Genomic DNA, 24,483 nt, shown 5'->3' on the forward strand with positions numbered 1-24,483 from the left:
CACAATCTCGCTCCGCATACACACGGCCACACTCCTGTTTTATTATTCAAAGCGCGCTACCGTTCTGGGGGAAACAGATTAACATTGTATCTTGGTCAGCCATCATCATCATCACTTCATTGGCAACAATCACACAACCGGTCTGAAAAGTATACATCTCTCAATACACACATCATCATGCTTGGAAGGATCGTACATTATGGCGTAGATGCAGTCGTACTATCTGCACTATTGGCAGGCGTCAAAAGATCAGCCGGGTTAACGTGAGTATATTTGAATTAGTGTTCATTGGTTGGTTTACTAATAAAGCATGATCTTATCGCATTCACTCGACAGAATCGATACCGAGAGATTTCCAGATCCAACAAGTAGGAGTGTAGCAGAGAAATACCTAGGCGTGGGAGAATTCATCTTTGATTCAACGGTTGCTGCTGCACATGCATCAAAGTACTTTATCCGAAGTAACCCAACATCGACTGCACCACTACCATCAGGAATCGATAAGTTCGAACAACCAAAGCCTGCATCGAACTCGTGGTGGAAGTGATCGGCATTCAGGCTCCAGACTTCGATCCGCTTAATCCGATTATTCTTTCGCGACCTGAGCGGCTTTGCAGTATCGATAACTCGCTCAACATCAAGTCTATTTTGCTCTTTACTAGGATAACGACTTTCCAACACTTTTCTTTTCTCTCTTCTTCGTGTATTGTATTCAAGCAGGTTACCTTTTTTCCATTAATGCTATTTTGCTGCTCAAACGGTTGAACTTCAAGGCGAGCACTTGTTTGTTTTGTCTCACGATAAGAGTTCTGACATCTTTGGATGACACCTTTGAGTCAATAAGAGCGTGCAAGGGGACAATAATGCAGGAGTGAGTATCATCGCCAAACGCCTGCCTCTCACGAAGCACAGCATGATGGCGTCCACTATGATCGGTCAAGTTGACTCGCCAAGTGTACTACCTCTTTGCCCTGTATCCCAAGCATATACTTGTGCCTACATTTAAATCTCTTCCACTTTGACCCAAGTGAGTCGTATATTCATGGACGACCTTCTTCGGCGTCATTTCAGGCGAAAGTCGAAGTCCTTACTGGCGTTTATCAGCCGAAATTTGGCAAGAATAAAAATCGTTGGCTAATGATAAATTCCTTGGAGCAAAATTATTGTGATCTTATTTATAAGGGTCCATCTTTGTTTCTCTCCAATGTACTCTCCAACTCCATAGGTCCATTCTTATTCATTCAAGTGCCGGTCACTTTCATTACAGCCAATATATTCAACTCCAAGCTTAGGCAATAAAAGCTCTCGTTCAAATAAGCTCAATCATTCAATATGACCGCTTTCCGATTTACCGTTGCAATTATGGTTCTCGCCTTCTGTATCAACATGGTGACAGCAGTGAGTAATGCACAACAGCAAAAAGTGATTGTAAAAGCGTTCTGTTCCCTAATACATCATCGTTTTTCAGGACAGCAAGGCCTGGTCCGCTTTATCTGGTTGGAAAGGGGTTCAGTTACCAAAGAAGACATAGTAGATCATGTATTTTAACTTTTGATGGCTTTGTGGTTGTCATTGATTATCATGTGTACAACGTCTTGCTTGCTTGCTTTTACTCGGCTGATCCGCTGTCGCGAACATCAAAGGCTGTGGGCATGCGCTGTTTTTTGTTAGCGTAAAATCTCAAAGTCAGAGATTAAACAGGCGATAATGAATTGAATGCACAAGATCAGTATACTAGCTGTTCATTGTTTAAATTGGTTGGGATTTTAAAAAGCAGGCACATAAACAGTACACAAACAAACTTCTCTAGCCCAAAGCGGGTCAAAGGTTTTTTCTCTTTTGTGCATTAGAAGAATCGGATAATTCTTACAAAAAGGTTTCCATTAATCAGTCAACATTTGTCCTTCCTGTGAATAACTTTCTTTCAACCACACACAATTACCTACTAATCATGTCTCGTCCACAAAACGTAGGAATCAAGGGAATCGAAATCTATTTCCCAAAAAGATGCATCTCTCAAGATGATTTGGAAGATTTCGATGGTGCAGCAAAAGGAAAATATACAATCGGTTTCGGTCAAAAATCAATGGCATGCACTGATGATCGTGAAGATGTAAACTCTTTCGCTTTGACTGTCGTTTCGGGTTTGTTGGAAAAATACCAAGTTGACCTTAAGAGCATCGGTCGCTTGGAAGTCGGTACAGAAACTATCATCGATAAGTCAAAATCCGTCAAATCTGTCTTGATGGACTTGTTTGCCAAATCTGGCAACACCGATATCGAAGGTCTGGACAACAAGAACGCATGTTATGGTGGAACGGCTGCCCTTTTCAACGCTGTCAACTGGATCGAATCATCCTCTTGGGATGGTCGTGATGCAATCGTTGTTGCCTGTGACATTGCCATTTACGCTGCTGGACCAGCAAGACCTGTCGGTGGTGCCGGTGCAATCGCATTGCTCATCGGTCCTGATGCTCCAATCGCCTTTGAGCCTGTCCACGGAACCTACATGGCCAACGAATGGGACTTCTACAAGCCCGACTTGTCTTCTGAATACCCCACAGTCGATGGTCCACGTACATTGATCACCTATTTGGGCTCTTTGGACAACTGCTACGATGCCTATCGCAGAAAGAGTTCCAAGTTTGCCTCAAAAGGAGATGCTGCCGCTCACGTTAACGGAGATGCATTGTCAAAGGTTACAATGAACGACTACGACTACACCATGTTACACAGCCCTTACTCCAAATTGGTCCAAAAAGGTTTCGGAAGATTTTTCTACAACGACTTCTTGTCCAACCCACAAGCCGAACAATACAAGGACATTCCACAAGAATGGACCAAATTGGAACGTGTAGACACAATCTACAACAAAGAAATCGAAAAAGCATTCGCAGGATTTGCTAAATCAGCCATGCAAACCAAATTGGAGCCTACAATGGAAGTCGTTCGCAATGTGGGTAACATGTACACTGCTTCCCTTTATGGTGGTTTGGCATCTTTATTGTCCAATGTTTCTTCAGAAGAATTACAAGGAAAACGTCTTTTGTTCTACTCTTTCGGTAGTGGTAGTGCTGCTTCGATCTTTAGCGCTCGTGTTCGTGGAGATGTTTCCAATATGGCCAAGCAACTCAAATTGAAGGAACGCTTGGCAGCCCGTAGCGTTGTGCCTTGTCAAACATACGTCGAATGTCTCAAAACAAGAGAAAATACCCATAATGCCGTCAATTATGAACCAAAAGGTCAATTGTCCGATTTGTTCGACGGTTCATACTATCTCGAAAAGGTTGACGGAACATACCGTAGAACGTACGGCCGTACAGGATCAGCATAGATCTTGCAATTGGTGCAAATCGTCCAAAAAAATACTACTGAGCATGCTTAGTCATCACCTTGTGTACAAGTATTCGTACTGTCTTTCCTTTCCATAACTTTGTCATTCGTTAAAGATCATTTCACTTTCTATATAGACTGCTAAAATTCATATTTGTGCAAGTCAATGTTCCCAAAGAGAGAGAAGGAAGTGCGGGGAGGTTTCTATTTCCAGCCGCGTTATGCAGTGAACCTTTAATTTTTAGCGTGTGTCTTAAGAAACGGGACGACTGGTCAATCTTCCTGCATAGGGTGAATGCAACTGTGTTCGATCCCCCTTACATGCATCTCAGATGAATATCGAGTGATGTTTAGATTGACAATCAACAACAAAAATCACATCTACTGATCATCAACATCCATTGGTAGTCTCGGCCACAATATCTTGCGAAGACCTAGCTGCGGCAGCTAGTTAGCAAGAAAGATGTCGTTACCCATCAATTGGTCTTCGCCTTCCACTTATCTGCATAGACCTATTTTCGTTGCAGGTATAGTGGCAGGCATTGTAATTTTGGCAACGTTTGTAGCTTTACTGTTCCTATTCTTTTGGATCACAATCTCTCGATCTCCTTCAACTACCAGTAAAGCTTCTTTAGGTCGTTCGGCAGCCGTTGTTGTACTAGGGGATATTGGAAGAAGTCCAAGGATGTGCTTTCATGCACAAAGTTTAGCAGAAGATGGTTGGCGAGTTGCGATGGTGGGATACAAAGGAACACCACCACCGCCTCCGCTAAGAAGATCTTCGGTTAAACTTCATTATGTCTTTCAACCTTTTGCAAAGCTCATCAATATACTTCCGAAAAGAGGTGGTGCTTTTGCTTTGCTCACTGCTCCCCTAAAGGTGCTTGGACAAAGTTTTGGTCTGTTTTGGATCTTGGCAACACAAGTTAGACCACCACCAGAGCTAATCATCGTTCAAACACCGCCAGCTTTGCCTTCGCTATTTATCGTTCGTTTGGTCGGAATGTTACTCGGAAGTCGATTGATTATCGATTGGCACAACCTTGGATACTCTATATTGGCATTGAAATTTGCACCAACAAGTTTGATCGTACGTACGTATTGTACTTTGGAGAAATGGTGTGGCAGGAGAGCATTTGCTCACTTGTGCGTCACAAAGGCATTACGAAAACATCTTCAAGAATCCTGGAAAGTCAAAGGACCGATCAGCGTTTTGTACGACAGGCCTCCTTCGCATTACAGACGTGCAACTGTGTTTGAATCTCACAACCTTTTCTCTCGCTTGATACCCACAATATCTCCGCCAATCAAGTCTGATTGGTTTCGACAGCAAAGCACAAATAACGATTCAAAATTGAACGAGTCACCTTTCACCAGGGGAGATAATAGCTATGCTGAATGGCGAGATGATAGACCAGCATTGGTGGTTAGCAGTACGAGCTGGACAGAGGATGAAGATTTCGGAATGCTGCTAAGAGCTGCATCGTTGTATGAGAAGCGAGCACGATTACTCAATCGAGAATCAGGCGGTCGCAAGCACTATCGCGATTCGCCTACTTTGCTTGAATCACCTATGCTGGACAGTCATGGATTGGCTATGGGTTGGTCAGGAGGAAATATCGAATCGAAAAGAGACAAAAATCGCAGAGCGTCACTTTCGGTAGACAATCTACCGAAAGCTACCAGACTTCCAAAAATGCTCTTGATCGTAACAGGGAAGGGTGAATTGCGTGATCAATACGTACGCGAGATTGAACGATTGGAAAGGGAAGAAGAATGGCAGTATGTGCGTATACGCACTGCATGGCTTCAAGTGGAAGACTATCCGACCCTTTTGGGATCGGCAGATATTGGAGTATCTCTGCATTCCTCATCTTCGGGAATGGATTTGCCGATGAAGGTGGTAGATATGCTTGGTTGTGGCTTGACGGTTTGCACGCTTGGATTCCCATGTGTGAACGAACTTGTACAACAGGGGAACAATGGACTAGTATTCTATAGTGACAAAGAATTGGCAGCGCAATTGGAATCTCTGCTAGCACAACACCCCGACCCGAATTGGCTTGCTCATCGTACGCAACCGATGATTAGCTTATTCCCAGAAGATATCCCAAGATCACCTCCGATTTCTTCATCCTCTTCGCCTGTGATTGGATTCGGAGTAGATGCTCCTCGATCTTCTTCTCCACCACCGATGAACGAAAACCCTGTTCATCCTTCTTCACCTTTGCCGTTCTTTACGCTCTTACAAAGTCCTATGCAATCAATCATGGATCTGCCCCCGGGGTCAAATGGGAACGGAGAGAATTATGGAGAAGGAGAAGAGTATTATGATCTTACAAAGACACGGAATTGGAGTGGAAATTGGAAACGAGTGGTACGACCGCTGATTATGAAAGCTGATTTGGAAGATGAAAAGGAAGCGAGAAGAGGCATGTCACCAAATATTCGTAGAACACCAAAAGGTACTCCTCCCAATCGCTTGAGCAAGAATTCAACGCCAAGGTCAAGTTTTGAATTGTTGGACCGATTGAATGGCGGCGCTGAATCCACGGCTGGAGATGCACAAGAACATGCGGGTGATTTGCGTAGGAGGAAATTACAGTATGACGAAGAACCTCGATTCGGTCGAAATTTATCACCCGAATCAAGTCCACCGAAAGCATCACATTCTGCACATCGTCGTAGTTCGGGTGATGTGATTAGCAATCATGCACAATTGGCAGCTTTGCAAGATCCAATAGAGATTCGTGCAGGATCCAAAATCCCTGGCATTCATATTAGCGCTCCAACTTCGTAAGAGGGAACAATTCTTGTAATTGTATGTATTTGTAGGGAAAGGGTTTATGTTGATAATATATGTACATTGAAAGATGAGAATGACGGAAAAAAATGACGTGAATGCTGAGATGCAATGAATTACGATTCAAAACGAACAAATGCTGATGCATAAGAAACAGAACTATCACGATAAGTAGTGCATTTACTGCTTTGTTCATAACGTGTAAAACGAAGTTGAGATTGTTGTCCTTCTCTTTCTAATTGTGCTAATGCTCCCATCAATACTCCTATAGGATGTCTACCACAAATTGTATTATTTGTCGATTTCAAATACCTTGCAAAATCTTTCTGAGCTTCTTCTGCTGTTCGTGTCTCTGAGTCGTCTGTTGAATTCGGCAAGCTTGAATCTGGCACATCCGTGAAATCACGGGCATCAGGGGTAGGCAAGGAAGTGGGATATGTTAATTCCTGTATTGCCTGTCCGTCTAAAGCCCTGATAGAAGCATGAATAGGCGGACTATTTGGACTGACTGGATTTGATGCCTTTAAATGTTGGATATCCTCCTCTAAGCTTGGTTGATAATGCGTATAACGGAATCTACTACCCCAATGACAAAAGTCTGAGCTAACGACAAACAGCGTTTTCCTTCTTTTAACATAAGGTGCCAAGAGTTTACCAAACGAATTTTCTTTCGAATCAGAAGTTGATCCGACCAGAATAGGCACCACTTTGATGTCTTGATTCTCAAATACCTTTCGTATGTAGGGCAGATGCATTTCGATCGAATGTTCTTCTTCATCTATTTGTTTTGTCATGTATCCATCAAATTTGCCTGTTTCGTATAATTCTTTGGTGATCGTTTGATCGACTGGAAGATCGCCTATTGGTGTACCGTACAATTTGCATTTTGTCAACATACAACCATCAACGTAATGATGATGAGAGGGTCCTAAAATGAAAACTGTGTCGTATGCTGTTGGATCGATACACTTGTACGCCCATGCTGCTGCTTTGCCAGAGTAAGAATAACCTGCATGTGGAGCAATGACGGCTTTTAATCCTGGAACTGGTATTGGGATGTTGTTCTCATATTGCAATTTTGAGCTTATTCCAGCCACATCTACCTCAATCACACTATGAGGAGGTTTTGGTAATTGTTCAGGCTTTGCTATTGATAGCCAATTTGTGAGTTGCTGATTCAATGTTTCCTCGTCATCTTCGTACCAAGATCCTGCATGGGTCGCTTGCCGATATGACATTGTTGCCATAAGAAGCCTACTGAAGGTGAGAGTATGAATCTAATGACATTCAATATCCCCTTCCAATGAGAGAGTTAATCGCTGTAGGTGGCTTGAGCGTTTCTTTTGAGGCGGGATTGCTTATTTGCATTGCAGGTTTGTGCACTGGGCCTGTTCACTTTTTTGTATGCTTACGATCTGCGTGTTGATTTTATGTATTTAGCGTGAAGGGTTTTCAAAAGAAACAACATCATAACATTAACCTCCATCATTGCCTAAGTGGTTGACAACATATACAACACAACATCATCCTCGTGCCATGTCGGCATTAGGTCATACAGCAAATATGCTGGGCAGACATCGAGCACTGTCTCGAAATGTTGCCCAGCTTTCCAATACTCGACCAACACGAAGATCATTTTCAACCCGCATCATCAGTCGCACTGCACAAAGACCACAATTACTTCACCCTTTCCACAATCAATACAGAACCATGCATGTACGAGCATTGAGCTTCAGCTCAGTTCCTAGAGCCATGTTGCGGGCCTTCCGCGTGCCAGGATATGCAATGTTGACTGGTGGCGGCGCTGCTGCTTATGCTAGTTGGAGATTGGACGACTTTCGTGGAAAGATGGGCGGACTTTTATCCGACGCAGCAGATAGAGCTTCTGATATGTTTGGAACTCTATCAGGTGCCACGGGCGAGGCTATGAACGATGCTCAAGTACGTTGGCAAAAAGTACAAGAGCATCTAAACTCGGTAGAGGCACCTGACTTCCTACGTAATCTCTTCAAATCATTCGAAGGCAATGGGAAAGGACAGAAAGGAACAGAAGGTGGAAGCGAAGGTGCTAGTGGTAGTAGCGGAGGTGGAAGTAGTGGTGCTGGTCCGGCAGCTGCTCTGAGTGCTGCAGTTCTCTCATCTGATGAGGCAAAGGCTGACTTACAAGAGGGCTTACCGTCTCCAAAGACAGCCACAGAGGAATTGATGTTACTCACACGCAAGCTTATCGAGATTCGTAACATCCTCAAAACTGTCGATCACGAGACTGATGCATTGACTTTGCCAAGCATTGTGGTCATCGGTAGTCAAAGTAGCGGAAAGAGTAGTGTACTAGAAGCAATTGTCGGTCATGAATTCTTACCGAAGGGCAACAATATGGTTACGCGCCGGCCGATCGAATTGACTCTGATCCATACATCACCATCCAATGCAGGCCGTAGCAGTGGGCCAGTGGAGTATGCCGAATTCCCTGGTACTGGAATGGGCAAAGTCACAGACTTCAAACAGGTGCAAAAGATGCTATTTGACCAAAACATGGCTGTCACCGCTGAAGAGTGCGTCTCAGACACGCCTATCGAACTTCGTATTTACAGTCCACACGTTCCAGATTTGACGCTGATCGACTTGCCAGGATATGTGCAGTTGTCATCGATGGATCAACCCGAACAATTACGTGAAAAGATCTCAAATTTGTGTGACAAATACATTGCTGAGCCTAACATCATCTTGGCAGTTTGCGCTGCTGATGTGGATCTAGCAAACTCTCCCGCTTTACGTGCATCCCGAAAAGTTGATCCTCTTGGTTTGCGGACGATCGGTGTGATTACAAAGATGGATCTTGTGGAACCAGCAGCAGGTGCAGGAATCTTGAACAACAATAAATACCCACTCGCACTAGGATACATTGGTGTGATTTGCAAGAATAAGTTGGGCGTCTTCCAAAATGCTTCTGGTCATGATGCCATCTCTGGTAATGGTGCCCTTACGGCTCGTACGTTCAAGGAGGAGGAAGAGTACTTTGCAAGAAACAAGGAGCACTTTGCTCCTCCTGCACGAGGTCGTAATAAGGGTGTTGAGCCAATGGTCGGTACTTCCACTTTACAGAGAAGATTGATGAGTGTATTGGAAGAAAGTATGGGTTCATCACTTCACGGAATCGCCAATGCTGTTCAAAGAGAATGCGAAGAAGTCTGTTATCAATTCAAGGTTCAATACAACGACCGAAGCATTACTGCAGAAAGTTACGTTGCAGAAACGATGGATGCTCTCAAGCTTAAGTTTAAAGAATTTACCGAACGTTTTGGAAAGCCAGAAGTGAGGCATTTGCTGAAATGGAACTTGGATGAGAAAGTGATGGACATCTTGGCACAAATGTACTGGGAAGATCCACGTGCAGAAGAATTATTCAAGTTGGCAGAGGACCGCAAATTAGAAGCAGCAGATTTGGATCGTTACTGGCAATACAAGATTGACGCAAGCAGTTCAGCTTTGACAAAGAGTGGAATTGGTAGAACGAGTACTCAGATTGTGGTAGATGCATTAAGACATCAAGTAGAGCAACTTGCAGAAAGTGAACCATTCAATCATCACCCTGAAGCGAAAGAACGAATCTTGAACTTTTGCACCGATATTTTGCGTGAACGATTCAGCTTGACGAGTGATCAAGTGGAAAATTGCATCAAACCGTTCAAATATGAAGTTGAAATGGATAAAAGTGAATGGGAAGAAGGAAGGACTAGAAGCGTGTCTCTCCTGGAAAGAGAGTTGAAGATGTGTCAAGACGCTGAAGAAAAAATCCGTAAAGCGATCGGCAAGAGGCGATTAAAAAAAGCGATTGATTATGTACAACAATTAGAGGAACGAAAGCGAAAGATTGCCCTGTCTAAGATACAGGAGGTTGAAGGTGAAGCGACCAACACCGCTATTGATGAACAACAACAATTATTGGCCCCTGAATATTCCAACGCACTCCTAGGAAAAGCTCGTGAAGCGATGTTTTTGAATCATCGATCGAACATTCTCAAACTTCGAATGAATGCTTTGAAGTCGAAGAGATGCAAAGGTGGTCCGGACAATCGAGCATTCTGTCCTGAAGCTTTCTTGAACGTTGTTGCCGATAAGCTGACTTATACAGCAGTGATGTTTATCAATATCGAACTTCTTGCTGAATTCTTTTATCAATTCCCACGTGAGATTGATAGTCATTTGGTGTATGATATGGACAAACAAGAACTTACGAGGTTTGCACGGGAGAATCCAACCATTCGAGCACACCTAGAGTTACAAGACAAAAAGGAAAAGTTGGAATTGGTGATGGATAAACTTGATTCTTTGGTCAAAATTTATCAAGAAAAACAAGCTCCTAGGCGGGATTCCACCAGTAAGAAATGGTCCATATTTTGATGAACTCTTAAGAGATGCTTGATCTTGTTGCTGAAGTTTATTCTTCATTTGTACTTTTGTTCCACGTTTCTATTCGTAATTATACCACTACTATGCTTTAATTTTACTATTTGTGATAAAGATGTCCTTTGTGTGTGTAAGTATCTTTGTAATTCAACCCACGCCCCACGTTCACAATAAACCGTTGGCCCAAAAGCATGCTGCTACTAGCCGATAGGAACGCATAGATAAAAATTTAAGCGTAACCGGAAAGGTACTCAAACGCCATTCACTGCCCTGATGCACTTGCGAATAGTTTCCAATGTAAATCGCTATCGATGCATGCATGTTCCTTCTCACTGACTGTCTTTTACATTTGCGCGCAAACATTGAATGAAAGAGACGGATTGAGATCCTTGAAGAAGCACATAACATCAAGATTGCCGAGCTCGGAGTGTATTGCTGTTGAGCTGGGATCAAATCGGCACTCCTTTCTTTAGACCCCACTGAGAGAATCTTTTCTCTGTGCCTGCGTAGAGTGTCTATTGCAATCTTCTGGAACAAGAAACATTTCAAAGCTTACTCGGCCGATGCAACTTTTGATTTCATACTGTGTACTCAAATAAAACTTCTTCTCATCATGAAGCAACAGCAACATCCTATCGTATACCAAACAACTCAATCCAATCCAGCTTGGACAGCAGCTTGGGGATCAAAAGAAAGCAAAAAAGTGAACAGCATGTCAGATTGGTATTCACTTCTACCCAATTACGAGGCATCAACGCCAAGTTCGACAACCCGTTATACAACAGAAGCCTCTACGCCAATCAGTCCTGATCTTTCTACAAACGTTTGTCAAGATTGTCATCCATGTTCGGGTAATCATTCAGCATACGATCAATGTTGTGTAGTTCCTTGTCCGGTTGCAGGACCTTCAAGTACGGCTAAAACGACGATTTGCAACGAAACACATAATGATTGTCAAATTACAGATTGTCAACCTTGTTGGCCAACGGAACAATGTGATGCACCTGCTACTGCTGCTTGCGATGTAGCAGAGCTGTGTCATTTTGCTGAATGTGCTGATATCCATGATATCAATACGATTTGCTGTACTTCTTCAGCAGTTTCGCCTTCAGGTGTGGTGCTATGCGCAGATGACGTTTGTTGCGACTCCAAAGATGTATGCAAAGAAGATCATTGCGCAACGGGACCTATGACGATGACGCATCAAGACAATAGTCATGCTTGTAATAATGTTTGTGGGGACTTTGTTCAAAATGGATTTTTGGAACAATGGAATTTGCCAGGACTTTTCGGTGATCCAAATCAGACTCATCCTCAATCTATCCAAGTCCAGCCACATTCTCATTCAAACCACAGCCACCCACATCCCCAATCAATTCCAGATCAATCACAATGGTATTTACCCCATACATGTCATTGGCTTGGTTGCGGAACTCAATGCGCAACTATCGAAGAATTAACCAATCATGTCAATACGGTTCATTTGCAACGACAACCCGAGATGCCACAGTGTTTGTGGGACTCCTGTTCGTTCATTGACGATACAGATGCCATCTTGCGCCACATCCTCAGCGCACATGTACCACCGACAAATACTCCTGTTCCACTTGATTCAGATCAGAATATTGGTACGCCTTTTGGTCAAAATCAAACGCAGAAGAAACGAGGGATTGGACTGGAAACTGCCTCAGAAAAGATATTACACAAAAAGACTCGATTGGAGAATGAAGAAAATTCTTTGGATCATGCGGGATGTGGTTGTCCGCCCGAAGCGAGCGTTCATCCGTGCAAATGGGAAGATTGTGAAGAAAGTTTCGCAAATCATTCTGAACTTACGGATCACATTGTAACAGTTCATGTTGGCAGTGGAAAGGCGAGTTATACATGCAAATGGAAAGGTTGCAAACGAGCCGACAAAGTGTTTGGACAAAAACAAAAAGTTTTAAGACATTTGCAAACACATACAGGAGATCGTCCGTTCGAATGTACAATTTGTCATAAACGTTTTTCGGAAAAGAATACTCTCGCTCAACATAAACGAACGCATACGAACGAAAAGCCGTACGTATGCGATCATCCGGGATGCGGAAAGGCTTTTGCAGTGGCGGGCAGTCTAACGATTCACAAAAGAACACATACCGGTGAAAAACCTTTTAAATGCCCTTGGCCAGATTGCAATAAAGCATTTTCTGAGAGCTCAAATTTGACAAAACATCAAAGAATTCATACTGGCGAAAGACCATTCGTTTGCCCTTTCCCTGGTTGCGACAAATCATTTAGCAGACCGGATCAAGTCACCCGTCACCGTAAAATTCATGGTGATCTTCCGGTCAAGAATGAGTAATATTGCGGTAGGCCACCGTAGTTGTCAATTTGAGTATAAATAATACATGTAATTATGTCGTGAAAAGAATGATTGTGTGAAAGAACAGCGAGAAATTGAGTGGAAGATGTGAGGCATACTTGCTTGTGTATCGCTTCTCTCAGTCTAAAAATCGCACATCCGATCGTTCCGGTTCTGTGTGAGAAGGAAGAGAAGAAAAGTTTAGTCAATCATGAGCTGGCTATTTTCCATGTGTGTGGAGAAAGCTGCCGATTCTGGTATGTGCCTCTGCACTTTCTCAGATCGATCTTTCCCTTTGCACTTCTTGCATCTCCATCTCCATCATTGGGCTCGTTACGTTGAAGTGCTACTGATATCGGACAGTGACGGGCTGATTAAGCCGTATCGATACTCACGAATTAGGGGATGTAGTTGCGCTAGATAGACGACTGCCCACATTGTATAACAACAAGCCAATGTTAAAGAGACCGTCGATCTTACCAGGCTAAGGTTGGAAGTGAAAGGTGGTAATTGGGAAATCGTTAGCATAACATCGTAGACGATATCCTAAAGCCAGACTTGCGATTTTGTTACGTTTCACATTGCATAATACTCACACTTGATTTGGCCCTTTAGGTGTAATAACCCATGCTCCCGATCCGGTAGCCACAGTGGCTAATAGCACCACGATGGTCGTCCAGCCAGACATTTTGAGCTTGTGTTCTTGTAAGGGGATGGTGGTGATCAAGTAGGGTAGTGGCCGTGCAAGTCCTCCCTGCCGTCTAATATAGAATACATGCACAGACGCACGCACGCACAGCTTATGTACAGGGGCAATTTGTGTGAATACAATCAGTAAGCGAATTTGTATGCATACGCGGAGAATTTCAATACAAAATTACTTGGAATTGTAGAGCTAAAAAATATACAATCGCATCATCTCATCTTTTCGGCACTTTTAACGCTCACCACCATCGAAGTTATTCGGTCTTCAGTAGGACGGCAACAAAAGCTGGGCAATCATAGTCGCATTCGATTTGCATTGCTTGTCACCCTCAAAAAATTGCCTGGTGTCACAACTTAAGTTATCATGTCCGATCACGAAGATGCAGGTGAAGGAGGTGGTGCTCAAGAGTAAGTTTGCCTACATTTTGCTGCAGAAAGGGCAAAACAAATACTGATTGCTTTCCCCATTGTCTCAGCTTTTACGATGACGCACTCGATCAAGAAGATACCTATGATGCAGAAGCAGAGCTATTGGCAGGCGAAGAAGAAGTGATTGTAGATGGAAATGATGGAAGCCACAGAACAGGAGAGGTACCCAACGCCGAACGAATGACGACACCTTATATGACCAAATATGAACGTGCAAGGATTCTTGGAACAAGAGCGTTACAGATCAGTATGAATGCACCACCACTTGTTCCTATCGAAGGAGAGACTGATCCTCTACAAATTGCAATGAAGGAATTAGCAGCAAAAAAGATTCCATTAATCGTTCGTAGAACTCTGCCTGATGGATCTTACGAGCTATGGAAAGTGTCAGAATTGATCATCAATGAATGATTAGCAATTGTTCGGGGTTTACATCATCATCACAAGTCGAGTGGCTTTTTGTATATTATCATGGCATCTTTATAATTCATATTTTTTTGTAAACTTTTTCTTTAAACGGGTGGATGTCTTTCTTCTTGTCTGGGTTTTGGCGTTTTATTGTGCTTGGCTTAGGTTTTTGCCTTGAATAAAAATTCCCTCAACGTGGGCCTTGGAATTTATACAAACGCAGGGTTTAAATACACTGCTAAAGTGCCCCGTATGAGTAAAACATAAGAATGCACAAACACCCAATTTAATCTTGAAACATTAACTCTTGCCTTATCTTCCTTTCACCTCTTCATCGGTCAAGTGCTGACATCAAAACAATTCAGTCAGTCTCACATCTACATACACATCCCGTGTTGAATGCAAATGGAATGCATATAGCCTCTTCTTGGTCCTAAAAGAAAAAAGGCCACGCATGGTTCGTCGAAGACAATCAACAACAAAACGCAAAGACGTTCCTCTTGACCACAACGACGACGACGAATACAATAAAGGGCACAATAACGGATATAGAGATCAACAAGGGGAAGGTTTTGAACAATTAACGCTAAAGCAAAGTCCAGATCAAATTGATCAATCACCCCACCTCTCTCAACCACGTCCTTCGGGTCACAACGTACGCAGTTCAACAACTGCCATCGATATTCCAAACCCAGCGTCAATAGACTCAAATATAACAACTGAGAGATCTGCCTTATCAGGTCAAGGTGCTCAGTACAGCCCAAGCAATCTACCAAACAGATATCCAGCCAAACTGTCGCGATTCTCAGAAGGCTTCGGCCTAAAACCGATTGGCAGTGGAGGCAAGGCGATCAACGGAAAACGATCGGATAGTGTCGATCTTTCACAAGCAGAAGGTGGTGCATTTTTGGCAAACATTGACGGAGAACCTGGAAGTGGACATCTTGGTTCTTCAAAGAAGATGGCTTCTCCTACCATTATGGCCGTTTTCGTAAGAGCATTCAAAGGTCGTAGACTTTTCTTGGGTTTAATCGCTCTCGTTGTTCTTGCTTTGGTGGTCTTGGGCCCACAGGATAGACGAGAACAAGTGGTGCAAAAGTCTAAAACTGAGTTAAATAAGGGCTGGCAATTTGCCGACGAATACATCGATAAGATCAATGATATGAGAAAAGGCAAGCCTGCTCCAACCCCAAATACACCTGCCAAAGATCAGAGCGGTTGGCACGGAAGCGATGCAAAGTTGGCCGATGCCGTTATCCCCAAACCCGACTCAGAGCCACACAAGATCCAAATACCACCTATGGAAGCCACAAACACTGAACCTGAAGCAAATATCCTGGATGCTGTTCGTACAATGCCTCAATTGCATCCCGACAAGCTGAAAACCACTCGCTGTGAGACCAACAAGCATGGTGTATTTGACGTCAACAACGTTCACAGACCTTTGATTCAATATGCAATCATGATTGATGCAGGTAGTACTGGTAGTCGTGTACATGTATACCGATTCAACTTTTGCAAAGATTCTCCAGAATTGGAAGATGAAACATTCAAAATGATTCAAGGCGGCCTGTCCTCATTCAAAGCAGACGCAAATGGAGCTGCTCACTCCCTCAAACCGCTACTGCAAACGGCAATGGAGACGGTTCCGGAAAGCTTGAGATCTTGTACACCGATCTCTGTGAAAGCAACTGCTGGCTTACGTTTACTAGGTGCGGATATGAGTAGAAATATCTTGGACTCGGTGAGAAGCATGTTGGAAAATGAGTATCCATTCCCAATTGCTGATGGACCAGGCAGAAATGGAGTCGAGATCATGGAAGGAAGGGATGAAGGTGTATTTGCATGGATTACTGTTAATTATTTGTTGAACAGAATTGGTTCGGATGATCCTGCATCTTCAAAGGATGTCAAGACAGCGGCTGTGATGGATCTTGGTGGTGCTTCAACACAAATCGTCTTTGAACCCATTTATCCTAGCGACACCCAAGGCATGCACCCTGGAGAACATGTGTACGAGCTAAGCAACTTTGGCGGCAAGAAGTATACTCTTTACCAGAATAGCTACCTCGGTTATGGTCTCATGGAAGCACGAAAGAGCATCAATAGTCTCAGCTATTTGTCTTACAGCCTTGCACACCCAAATATGGTCAGATTGGGATCCCTACCGAAAGGCGGTCTGACGATTGGAAAAGAGGATGCTTTGAAGGACACGCGAGTTCCAAGCCCTTGCTTTGCTGAAGGAATGGATAAAGAAGTTGAGATTCGTGTTCCAGGACAAGAAAATGAACAAAAGATTACCATGTTTGGTACAGCAGGAGGCTATGAAGCTTGCAAGAGATTGGTTGAAGTGATGATGGACAAGGACGCTGTTTGCACCAAGCCCCCATGCTCGTTTGGAGGTGTTTATCAACCTAGTCTTATGACTGCATTTGCAAAATCGCCCATCGTTGCACTATCTTACTTCTATGACCGGATCACGCCTTTGGGATTGAATGGTACTTTCAAAATTACAGATCTTGTCGAACTGACAAAGAAAGCATGTTCGTCTCCAAAAGAATGGCCAACGCATTTCGGTGACAAGAGCAAGAGTGAAGCAGCAAAGAATGCTTTCGAGTTGTTGGAAGATAAACCGGAAACCTGCTTAGATTTAACTTTCTTGACAACGCTGCTAAGGCTAGGATATGAACTTGATGATTCACGCAGTGTTACGATCGCAAAGAAGTTATCCGGTAACGAATTAGGATGGTGCTTAGGCGCTCAATTGCAAGTCTTACAAGATGGTATCGTTTGTAAGCGTGTATAAACTTTTGGAAGTATTTCAAGTTCAGTTTGATTTGTATAGAATTGTCATCATTTCCTTGTAATCTACTCTTTTGCTATCGTATATCAATTTTGATAGACGCTTTTTTAGTTGTATAAGTCATCAAGCTGAATACTATAAAATGATTAATAATTACTTTTTATAATATTGTAAACTGAAAGCGCTCATCGGTCAAGTCTGTAATCTGTTCTTAAGTTATTTTTGGACATTGAAAGGCTTCACGAATCCTTTCTCTGGAAACAAACAGAAATAAGAAATAGACTATTTCTTTATCATATAGGAAAGAGAGAATGCTGACATGAGTAACGACTCTATCAAGTCTGTCAAAATAAACAGATGTTTGGATGTTATGAAAGCTCTACAAACTTCACAGGTGAAGATGCACTCTGCAATTTAAGAAAACATTTACAAGAAAAGCATATATTCCCGCTCAAAGAACAGCAAGCCCGTCAAACTCTAAATCATACGCTTATCAAGCGAAATGATCATAAGAATAGCACATACAAGAGTGGAACTACCAATCGCAATGATGACTGCTCGACATTATCAACACTTCCATGTAATCCCAACGCTCGCCGTGAAGGATCATCTGAAAGTCCATTCTCTCTTGCACGCTACAAGATTGACAGTTCATCAAAGTTTTCAAAGGGACTTTCAGGTATAACCGTCGGTGCCATCGATAGAAAGCGTCTATCTTTAAGGCAAGAACGGTTTAAGCACAGTCAAGACAAATTTAGTGTTCTAAAGGGTCTATCACCAGCAATCAAAAGTAGAAGGTTACCTTCTTTGCCTGAAAATTCTCTACATTCCTCTTTGTCCGGTGGTGTATTTCGTCAGGTAAGGGGTTCTAGTAAGGCCATGACAACGTTAAACGCAACAGACAGGGGCAATTATATGGTCTTCATCAAATATTATGAATGGGAAGGCAGCATGGAAGGTAAGCTGGGCACGATTATATAATGTGTTGCTTTGTTTTTCAGAGGCACCACGTGCAATCAGCTGTGCGCTGCGCTCAGTATTGAATGAGCAAGTTGTGTAAAAAGTACCAAAAACACTGCTATAGTGCGTCACCAATCGAAGATTGAAGCCGCAGCGCGTCTAACTGTATTGAAGGTGTGAATTGAGTACTGAATACAAAGTGGTATAATGCATACAATTTTGACACAACCTTGCGCGCGTAGAATGCCCGCTGCTGCTTGTATAGTTCAAGAAGTTTAGCTGCACTGCACTGAACGAACATTGACTGAATGAGCGAGCGTGTAGTACAATTACCAAAAATTGACAATCCTTTTCATCCATCACCATCATTTAATCACGTCTAGCCCAATATGGATACTTCCAGCAGCAAGACACCCGTCAAACTCGCAAAGGTAAGCATCAGATCAATCAGGAGATTATTTGAAGGAGATCGACAGACAGGTTGAGGGTAGATGCGAGACGTAGAGATGAAGGATGTATGGAAAGGGAAGAGGAGATGAAAAAGAGAAATCGACAGATTAGTGGTACAGATGTGAATCTTGCGCACATGGTATACGGAGACGACACTCGAATTGCGAACATGACTTCGACCAACAAAAGCGATGTAAAGGAATGCTGCATCAGATGAAACGACTTCTAAATTCTAAAGGAACAAGGATAGACCTTACCCATACTCGAATGGTAACGATACCTTTCATCGCTCTACATCTCTCTTCCTCGATCGAATCACCCGCATCTGTTTCTTCGGTGCAATGTATGCTGACTACTCTATCCTCAATTTGTATTTCACAGGTCGTTAAAGTCCTTGGCCGTACTGGATCCCGTGGTGGTGTTATCCAAGTTCGCGTCGAAATGATGGATGACCCAACCCGTCAAATCATCCGTAACGTTAAGGGACCATGCAAGGTTGATGACATCTTGGCCTTGCTCGAATCCGAACGTGAAGCTCGTCGTCTTCGTTAAATTGTTTTTCTAATCAAAAAATAGAAAACGGTTCTCGGCAGCACTTCATCTATCATATTCACGCATTCGTTACCAATACATACACAAACAATCTATGATCTTCTGCACAAGTCGGGGCAATGGGCTCAACTATGCATTTGGATCGATTTTCACACAAAGAGGAAATCATGTCGATCTTTCTTGATGTGTACCTGACAGATACAACTATGGACGTATCTGTTGTGGACTTCTGACAAATCTTGTACTCATTCATCATTACGCAAAATGAACTACTTGTTCTCTCATGAAGTCGATAGCGTGTCGATCTGTGTCTTATTGAGGATGTCCTGGAGGGGTTGGAAGAATTCAGAGAAGGGCACGGTGAAGTTTATTCACTTTATGATACTTGCAGCGGGGTTGAAGAAGAGGCTCTCGGTGTGAGTGATGATATTTACCGTGCCTGCTCTAAATATTAGTCGTTTTTGAGTTTCATGACCATCGGATATGTCGATGATATAAGAAGCTGATGATCCATACCATCATCAGAATGTAGTCACGTGTTTTTGTTCAAGATCTTGAGGCATTGACAGATTAGTCAGATTTATCCGAGATACGCGTTTATTGCAATTCTGACGTATAGCGTAATACAGGCCCTGTACGAATGATTGGTTGATTGGCTGGCTGTTCGGCCTTTCTAATTCTCTGGTTGGTCAGCTTGAAGCCTGTAAATTCCAGTTGACTTTTTAGCGGTTAAAAGCGCGGGCGCATTGCCAGGCGTAAAAAATGCGAATGAATGAATGAACGAAACTGTTAGTTAATCGTCGTGATAGCATCTTCTCCAATCATCTCCTCGCCACCATCGTCGTCAACCTTTTACTTGATTGTTATATTCAATTAACAATCATGCAACGTGCAACATCACTTTTAGCATGCCAGTGCAAACCTCAACAATTTGCACGAATCACACAAGCTCGTCGTGGATTGGCAACTGTCACCGATGCACCAAAGAAGACCCATGGTGGCCTACGTGATCAAGACAGAATCTTCACCAATGCATACATGAGACACGACCATCTACTCAAAGGAGCATTAAAGAGAGGAGATTGGCACAAAACAAAAGAGATCATTCTTAAAGGACATGATTGGATCATCTCTCAGATGAAGGCTTCCGGTATGCGTGGTCGTGGTGGTGCTGGTTTCCCTTCTGGTTTGAAATGGTCTTTCATGTTGAAGCCTGGATGGGAGAAAGATACAAGACCGCGTTATCTAGTCATCAATGCAGATGAAGGTGAACCAGGAACATGCAAAGATCGTGAAATCATGCGTGGTGACCCACACAAATTGATCGAAGGTTGTTTGGTTGCCGGTCGTGCAATGGGTGCAAATGCTGCTTATATCTACGTTCGTGGTGAATTCTACTTGGAAGTTGCTCATTTGCAAGAAGCTGTTAATGAAGCATACAAGGCAGGTTTGATCGGAAAGAATGCATGCGGAAGTGGATATGACTTTGACGTTTACGTTCACAAGGGTGCAGGTGCTTACATTTGTGGTGAAGAGACTGCATTGATCGAATCATTGGAAGGCAAACAAGGAAAGCCACGTCTTAAGCCACCATTCCCAGCTGATGTTGGTTTGTTCGGTTGCCCAACTACTGTTGCCAATGTGGAGACTGTCGCAGCCGCACCAACTATCATCCGTCGTGGTCCTGAATGGTTCGCTGGCTTTGGTCGTGACAAGAACCAAGGAACGAAACTATTCGCTATCAGTGGACATGTCAACAACCCATGCGTTGTTGAAGAAGAGATGGGTATCCCATTGAAGGAATTGATCGAAAGACATTGCGGTGGTGTTAGAGGTGGATGGGACAACCTATTGGGTATTGTTCCTGGAGGTTCATCCGTCCCAATTCTACCCAAGGACAGATGTGAGACTGTTTTGATGGACTTTGACTCTTTGAAAGATGCACAATCTTCTTTGGGAACAGGAGCAGTTATTGTGATGGACAAGAGTACAGATGTGATCAAAGCGATTTCTAGATTTGCTAAATTCTACGCTCACGAATCTTGCGGTCAATGCACACCTTGCCGTGAAGGAACTACATGGATGAAGAATATGATGTCGCGTATGGAAGAAGGAAGAGCAGATTGGCGTGAAATTGATCAATTGTTGGAAATCACCAAACAAGCTGAAGGTCACACGATTTGTGCTTTGGCTGATGCAGCTGCATGGCCAATTCAAGGTCTTTTGCGTCACTTCCGCCCTGAGATTGAAGAACGTATTGCACAATACCAAGAGAAGAACGGAGCTGTTTTGTACGGTGGAAGATTGGCAAAGGATGTCAGACCTGATCTAGCTTTGCCTCCCAACATTGCTTCTCCGATTTCAAGCAAGCAATTGCCATAAAATCGTGAAGGTTTTCGTACTCTTGTTTTTATCATACATCATCTCTAGCATATATCTCAGTATTATTTCTTTCAAGATCAATGACATACTATATAATCTCAATGTGCCGAGTATTTTTTTCCATAAGCATGATGCAAATTAAAGCGGTGAGTTGATGATTGCTGGTATGTTATACATGTTTTAGGTGTTGTTCTAGAGCTGCTGTCTTTGTTCTTCTAGCTTTTTGACGATGAGCATGGAAGAGTCCAAGAATCTGTAAAGAGGTAGAAGTCAGCAAAATCGATCTTTTGCATTACTTTCATTATAAGGACACTCACCTAGCCACGCAATTTGACAAGCATGCTTCTTCTCCACGTCCGAAACGAGATCCGATCGAGCCTGTGATGCACTTATCCCAGCATAACTAAAGGAATAGTACCGAAGTTGATTATATGTCAGTCTCCTTCATGTTCAGTAATAATATCTCTTCACCAAGTATACTCACGTCTGTGAAGTTATGAATAGATGATTGAACACGAGCTTTTGCTTGTTCTGTTTCGATGAACGATTGTAGTTCTTTCTGATCTGTTTCACTTAGTCCGGATGCCATTCTGATTGTTGTTTATGGGGTGATTTTGATCAAGATTACTATGTGATGGCTATGAGAAGATCCTTGTGTGTCATTACCTTGCAGGATCGGATTACAAATGTTCCAAGTCTTGTTACAAAATTTGTATACGCGCACACACACAGCTTAGTAATCACACGTGAATATTGTATATGCATTGGATGTGGAGAATTAAGGCTAAGAAATACAAATGCAGACTGTATTCACTCACGCCTAAATGGCCGCGCGTTAGTGCAGTAATAACAAGATAGGGTCTCCTGACTTGTTGTTATTGGCCTCTCTCAGCATTCATCGTCATCTCCCTCATCCATCCCCTCTTCATCACTAACACAATGCACAAATCCACTCTCCTTTCCTTGGCTCTGTCAGCCATCGTGCTGGCTTCATGCTCACTGGCAGCACCTCTTTTGTCCACGTCTTCATGGGAGGTTGATGGTGCAGCATCCACAGCATTCGCTGCTGCTCCTCTTTCGATTGCATGGAGGTTCTTGACAACCTTCACCAGTCATCCTCTCTTTGAACAAAGAATGATTCAAACATGTTCAGAATGTCAACCATATTGGACAACAGAGCTAGGGAAGCATTTCCTCTTTATGCGTGGAATCAACTTTATCGATCTCACAGGCGATTATGAACGTGGTCCTGCCTACATGTCTTTGATGTCTGAAGGCGCTCTTGTACCTCATAAATCATTGGCAGGAAAATTACCCAAAAAAGTCGCTCATCATGATCAGTTGACAGGTTCCATCTTCAAGAATATTTCGGATGCAGGACCAAGAGCCAATCTTAAAGAGTTCACCTCTTTCCGTACACGGTATTATCGTAGTAGCACAGGTCGTGAAAGTCAAGCTTGGCTACTCAAAACAGTCAGTAAATTGGCCAAACAACGATCTGATTTGAACATCAGTGTTTCCGAATGGCCACATGCATGGGGACAGAATAGTATCATCCTACACATTGATGGTTCAGATTCTAAAGCCAGTCAAGAGGAAGGTATCACTATCGTAGGTGCTCATCAAGATTCTACAAATTTGCTCCCATTCTTGGCTGCACCCGGAGCAGATGATGATGGAAGTGGAACGGTGACAATTCTGGAAGCTTTGAGGGCATTGTTGGCCAATAAGCACTGGAAGCCAGTCACTGATGTAGAATTCCATTGGTACTCTGCTGAAGAAGGTGGTCTCTTAGGATCACAAGAGGTTGTTCGTGGGTACGCAGACCGCAATGCAGTTGTCAAAGGAATGTTGCAACAAGATATGACTGCATTCGTCAAACAAGGCACAGAAGAACGTGTCGGATTACCAACTGATTTTATTGATGAAGATTTACGTCAATTCGTTCAATTACTCATCAAAGAATATCTAGATATCCCTGCCGTTGATACAAAGCTTGGATATGCAGCTTCTGATCATGCTTCTTGGAACAAAGCCGGTTACAGAAGCGTGTTTGCAATTGAAGCACCTTTTGATGATTGCAATTTACGTAGAATTCACACCACTTCTGACACTTTCGATCATCCCGAATTCAGTTTCGATCATTTGGTCAAATTTGTCAAACTCACTTCTGCTTTCATTGTTGAATTATCAGGATGGGAAAAGTGAGGTCGGGTGAAGCATTACTCTACATACATGTGTATTCAGAATCAATTCATGCCTTAACAATCCTATCTGAAGACCGGTCACCGGAATGGTCGGATTTTGAGCGGTCACCGGAAGGGGTGAAGATAGTTGTGGCTTATAAATGAGATCATTTGCATTGATGAACGTGTTCATGGTACAATTTTGATGAAAAAGTATTTCCGGTTGTGGGTTTTTGTGGCTTTTCAATTAAATAATGGTACCAAACCGGAAATACTTTCTCATCAAATATAGGTCACAGATCTCTTCATCACCTATACTCGCACGAATAAGTAGTGATCAGTGGCTTTATGAGAAGATGTGCCGAAGTCTTGGTTTGCCAATAGAGAATACGGTGTCTTGATTGGATGACGGCCTTTTCCCTAAAGATTTTCCTTTGCATTCGGTGGCAAGATGAGGAACGCAATCAAGTCTTTTTCCTCGGGGGATTTGCAGCCCCACTTTCTTGTCAAGAGAAAAGCGGGTAAGGTGGGGGAATTGAATGGGAAAAGCACTTCACCAGTCTCTCGAACTGCAATTTAACGTTTAGTCCGCCTTTGTACCCTACATGTTGAGTCTTATGTAGCGTGGAAATTAACCGCTACTGGTTTGGTACCTACTCAAAATCGTTCCTGCGCTGCGCGTGGCGTATAAGCAAAACATCAGTGTATTGCACAATCA

The 24,483-nt window shown here is 43.0% G+C and overlaps 11 protein-coding genes across 11 annotated transcripts; 9 read left to right on the plus strand and 2 right to left on the minus strand.

Annotated features, from left to right (window-relative positions):
* Positions 1-177: 177 nt before the first annotated feature.
* FA14DRAFT_120043 (DUF1748-domain-containing protein) lies at positions 178-547 on the plus strand (the record flags this gene model as incomplete). Its single annotated transcript, XM_025496385.1, has 2 exons — positions 178-263; positions 337-547. The coding sequence occupies 2 exons, from the start codon at positions 178-180 to the stop codon at positions 545-547; spliced, it is 297 nt and encodes a 98-aa protein (XP_025357327.1).
* Positions 548-1,951: 1,404 nt separating this feature from the next.
* Positions 1,952-3,498, plus strand: FA14DRAFT_169918 (hydroxy methylglutaryl-CoA synthase; the record flags this gene model as incomplete). The annotated part of the gene is made up of 1 exon (XM_025500244.1): positions 1,952-3,498. The coding sequence occupies one exon, from the start codon at positions 1,952-1,954 to the stop codon at positions 3,332-3,334; it is 1,383 nt and encodes a 460-aa protein (XP_025357328.1). The 3' UTR covers positions 3,335-3,498.
* Positions 3,499-3,662: 164 nt separating this feature from the next.
* FA14DRAFT_8974 (uncharacterized protein) lies at positions 3,663-6,193 on the plus strand. The gene has a single exon (XM_025503046.1). It carries the CDS (start codon positions 3,797-3,799, stop codon positions 6,131-6,133), a length of 2,337 nt encoding a protein of 778 aa, XP_025357329.1. The 5' UTR covers positions 3,663-3,796; the 3' UTR covers positions 6,134-6,193.
* Positions 6,194-6,252: 59 nt separating this feature from the next.
* FA14DRAFT_119318 (UPF0103-domain-containing protein) lies at positions 6,253-7,374 on the minus strand (the record flags this gene model as incomplete). The annotated part of the gene is made up of 2 exons (XM_025496344.1): positions 6,253-6,476; positions 6,543-7,374. The coding sequence occupies 2 exons, from the start codon at positions 7,372-7,374 to the stop codon at positions 6,253-6,255; spliced, it is 1,056 nt and encodes a 351-aa protein (XP_025357330.1).
* Positions 7,375-7,614: 240 nt separating this feature from the next.
* Positions 7,615-10,657, plus strand: FA14DRAFT_159257 (uncharacterized protein). The gene has a single exon (XM_025498128.1). The coding sequence runs from the start codon at positions 7,673-7,675 to the stop codon at positions 10,538-10,540; it is 2,868 nt and encodes a 955-aa protein (XP_025357331.1). The 5' UTR covers positions 7,615-7,672; the 3' UTR covers positions 10,541-10,657.
* A 1,606-nt stretch (positions 10,658-12,263) lies between these two features.
* FA14DRAFT_108093 (uncharacterized protein) lies at positions 12,264-12,863 on the plus strand (the record flags this gene model as incomplete). Its single annotated transcript, XM_025495830.1, has 1 exon — positions 12,264-12,863. A coding segment is annotated over one exon (600 nt), but the record flags the coding sequence as incomplete, so codon positions are not given.
* A 1,041-nt stretch (positions 12,864-13,904) lies between these two features.
* On the plus strand, positions 13,905-14,452 carry FA14DRAFT_159260 (RNA polymerase Rpb6; the record flags this gene model as incomplete). Its single annotated transcript, XM_025498129.1, has 1 exon — positions 13,905-14,452. A coding segment is annotated over exon 1 (170 nt), but the record flags the coding sequence as incomplete, so codon positions are not given.
* A 264-nt stretch (positions 14,453-14,716) lies between these two features.
* On the plus strand, positions 14,717-17,371 carry FA14DRAFT_159261 (uncharacterized protein). Its single transcript, XM_025498130.1, has one exon. It carries the CDS (start codon positions 14,887-14,889, stop codon positions 17,236-17,238), a length of 2,352 nt encoding a protein of 783 aa, XP_025357334.1. The 5' UTR covers positions 14,717-14,886; the 3' UTR covers positions 17,239-17,371.
* A 1,190-nt stretch (positions 17,372-18,561) lies between these two features.
* FA14DRAFT_166441 (putative NADH2 dehydrogenase flavo protein 1) lies at positions 18,562-21,960 on the plus strand. Its single transcript, XM_025500029.1, has 2 exons — positions 18,562-18,988; positions 20,147-21,960. The coding sequence occupies exons 1-2, from the start codon at positions 18,847-18,849 to the stop codon at positions 21,577-21,579; spliced, it is 1,575 nt and encodes a 524-aa protein (XP_025357335.1). The 5' UTR covers positions 18,562-18,846; the 3' UTR covers positions 21,580-21,960.
* Positions 21,492-22,318, minus strand: FA14DRAFT_9036 (putative TIM8-translocase of the mitochondrial inner membrane). Its single transcript, XM_025503047.1, has 3 exons — positions 22,064-22,318; positions 21,897-21,982; positions 21,492-21,832 (listed from the first exon to the last, which is right to left on the minus strand). Exons 1-3 carry the CDS (start codon positions 22,166-22,168, stop codon positions 21,772-21,774), a joined length of 252 nt encoding a protein of 83 aa, XP_025357336.1. The 5' UTR covers positions 22,169-22,318; the 3' UTR covers positions 21,492-21,771.
* An 85-nt stretch (positions 22,319-22,403) lies between these two features.
* Positions 22,404-23,787, plus strand: FA14DRAFT_163109 (Zn-dependent exopeptidase; the record flags this gene model as incomplete). Its single annotated transcript, XM_025499796.1, has 2 exons — positions 22,404-22,413; positions 22,556-23,787. The coding sequence occupies 2 exons, from the start codon at positions 22,404-22,406 to the stop codon at positions 23,785-23,787; spliced, it is 1,242 nt and encodes a 413-aa protein (XP_025357337.1).
* Positions 23,788-24,483: the final 696 nt, after the last annotated feature.

Source organism: Meira miltonrushii (genome assembly GCF_003144205.1).
Source record: "Meira miltonrushii strain MCA 3882 unplaced genomic scaffold FA14scaffold_1, whole genome shotgun sequence".
In the NCBI taxonomy this organism is placed as follows: Eukaryota; Fungi; Basidiomycota; class Exobasidiomycetes; order Exobasidiales; family Brachybasidiaceae; genus Meira; species Meira miltonrushii.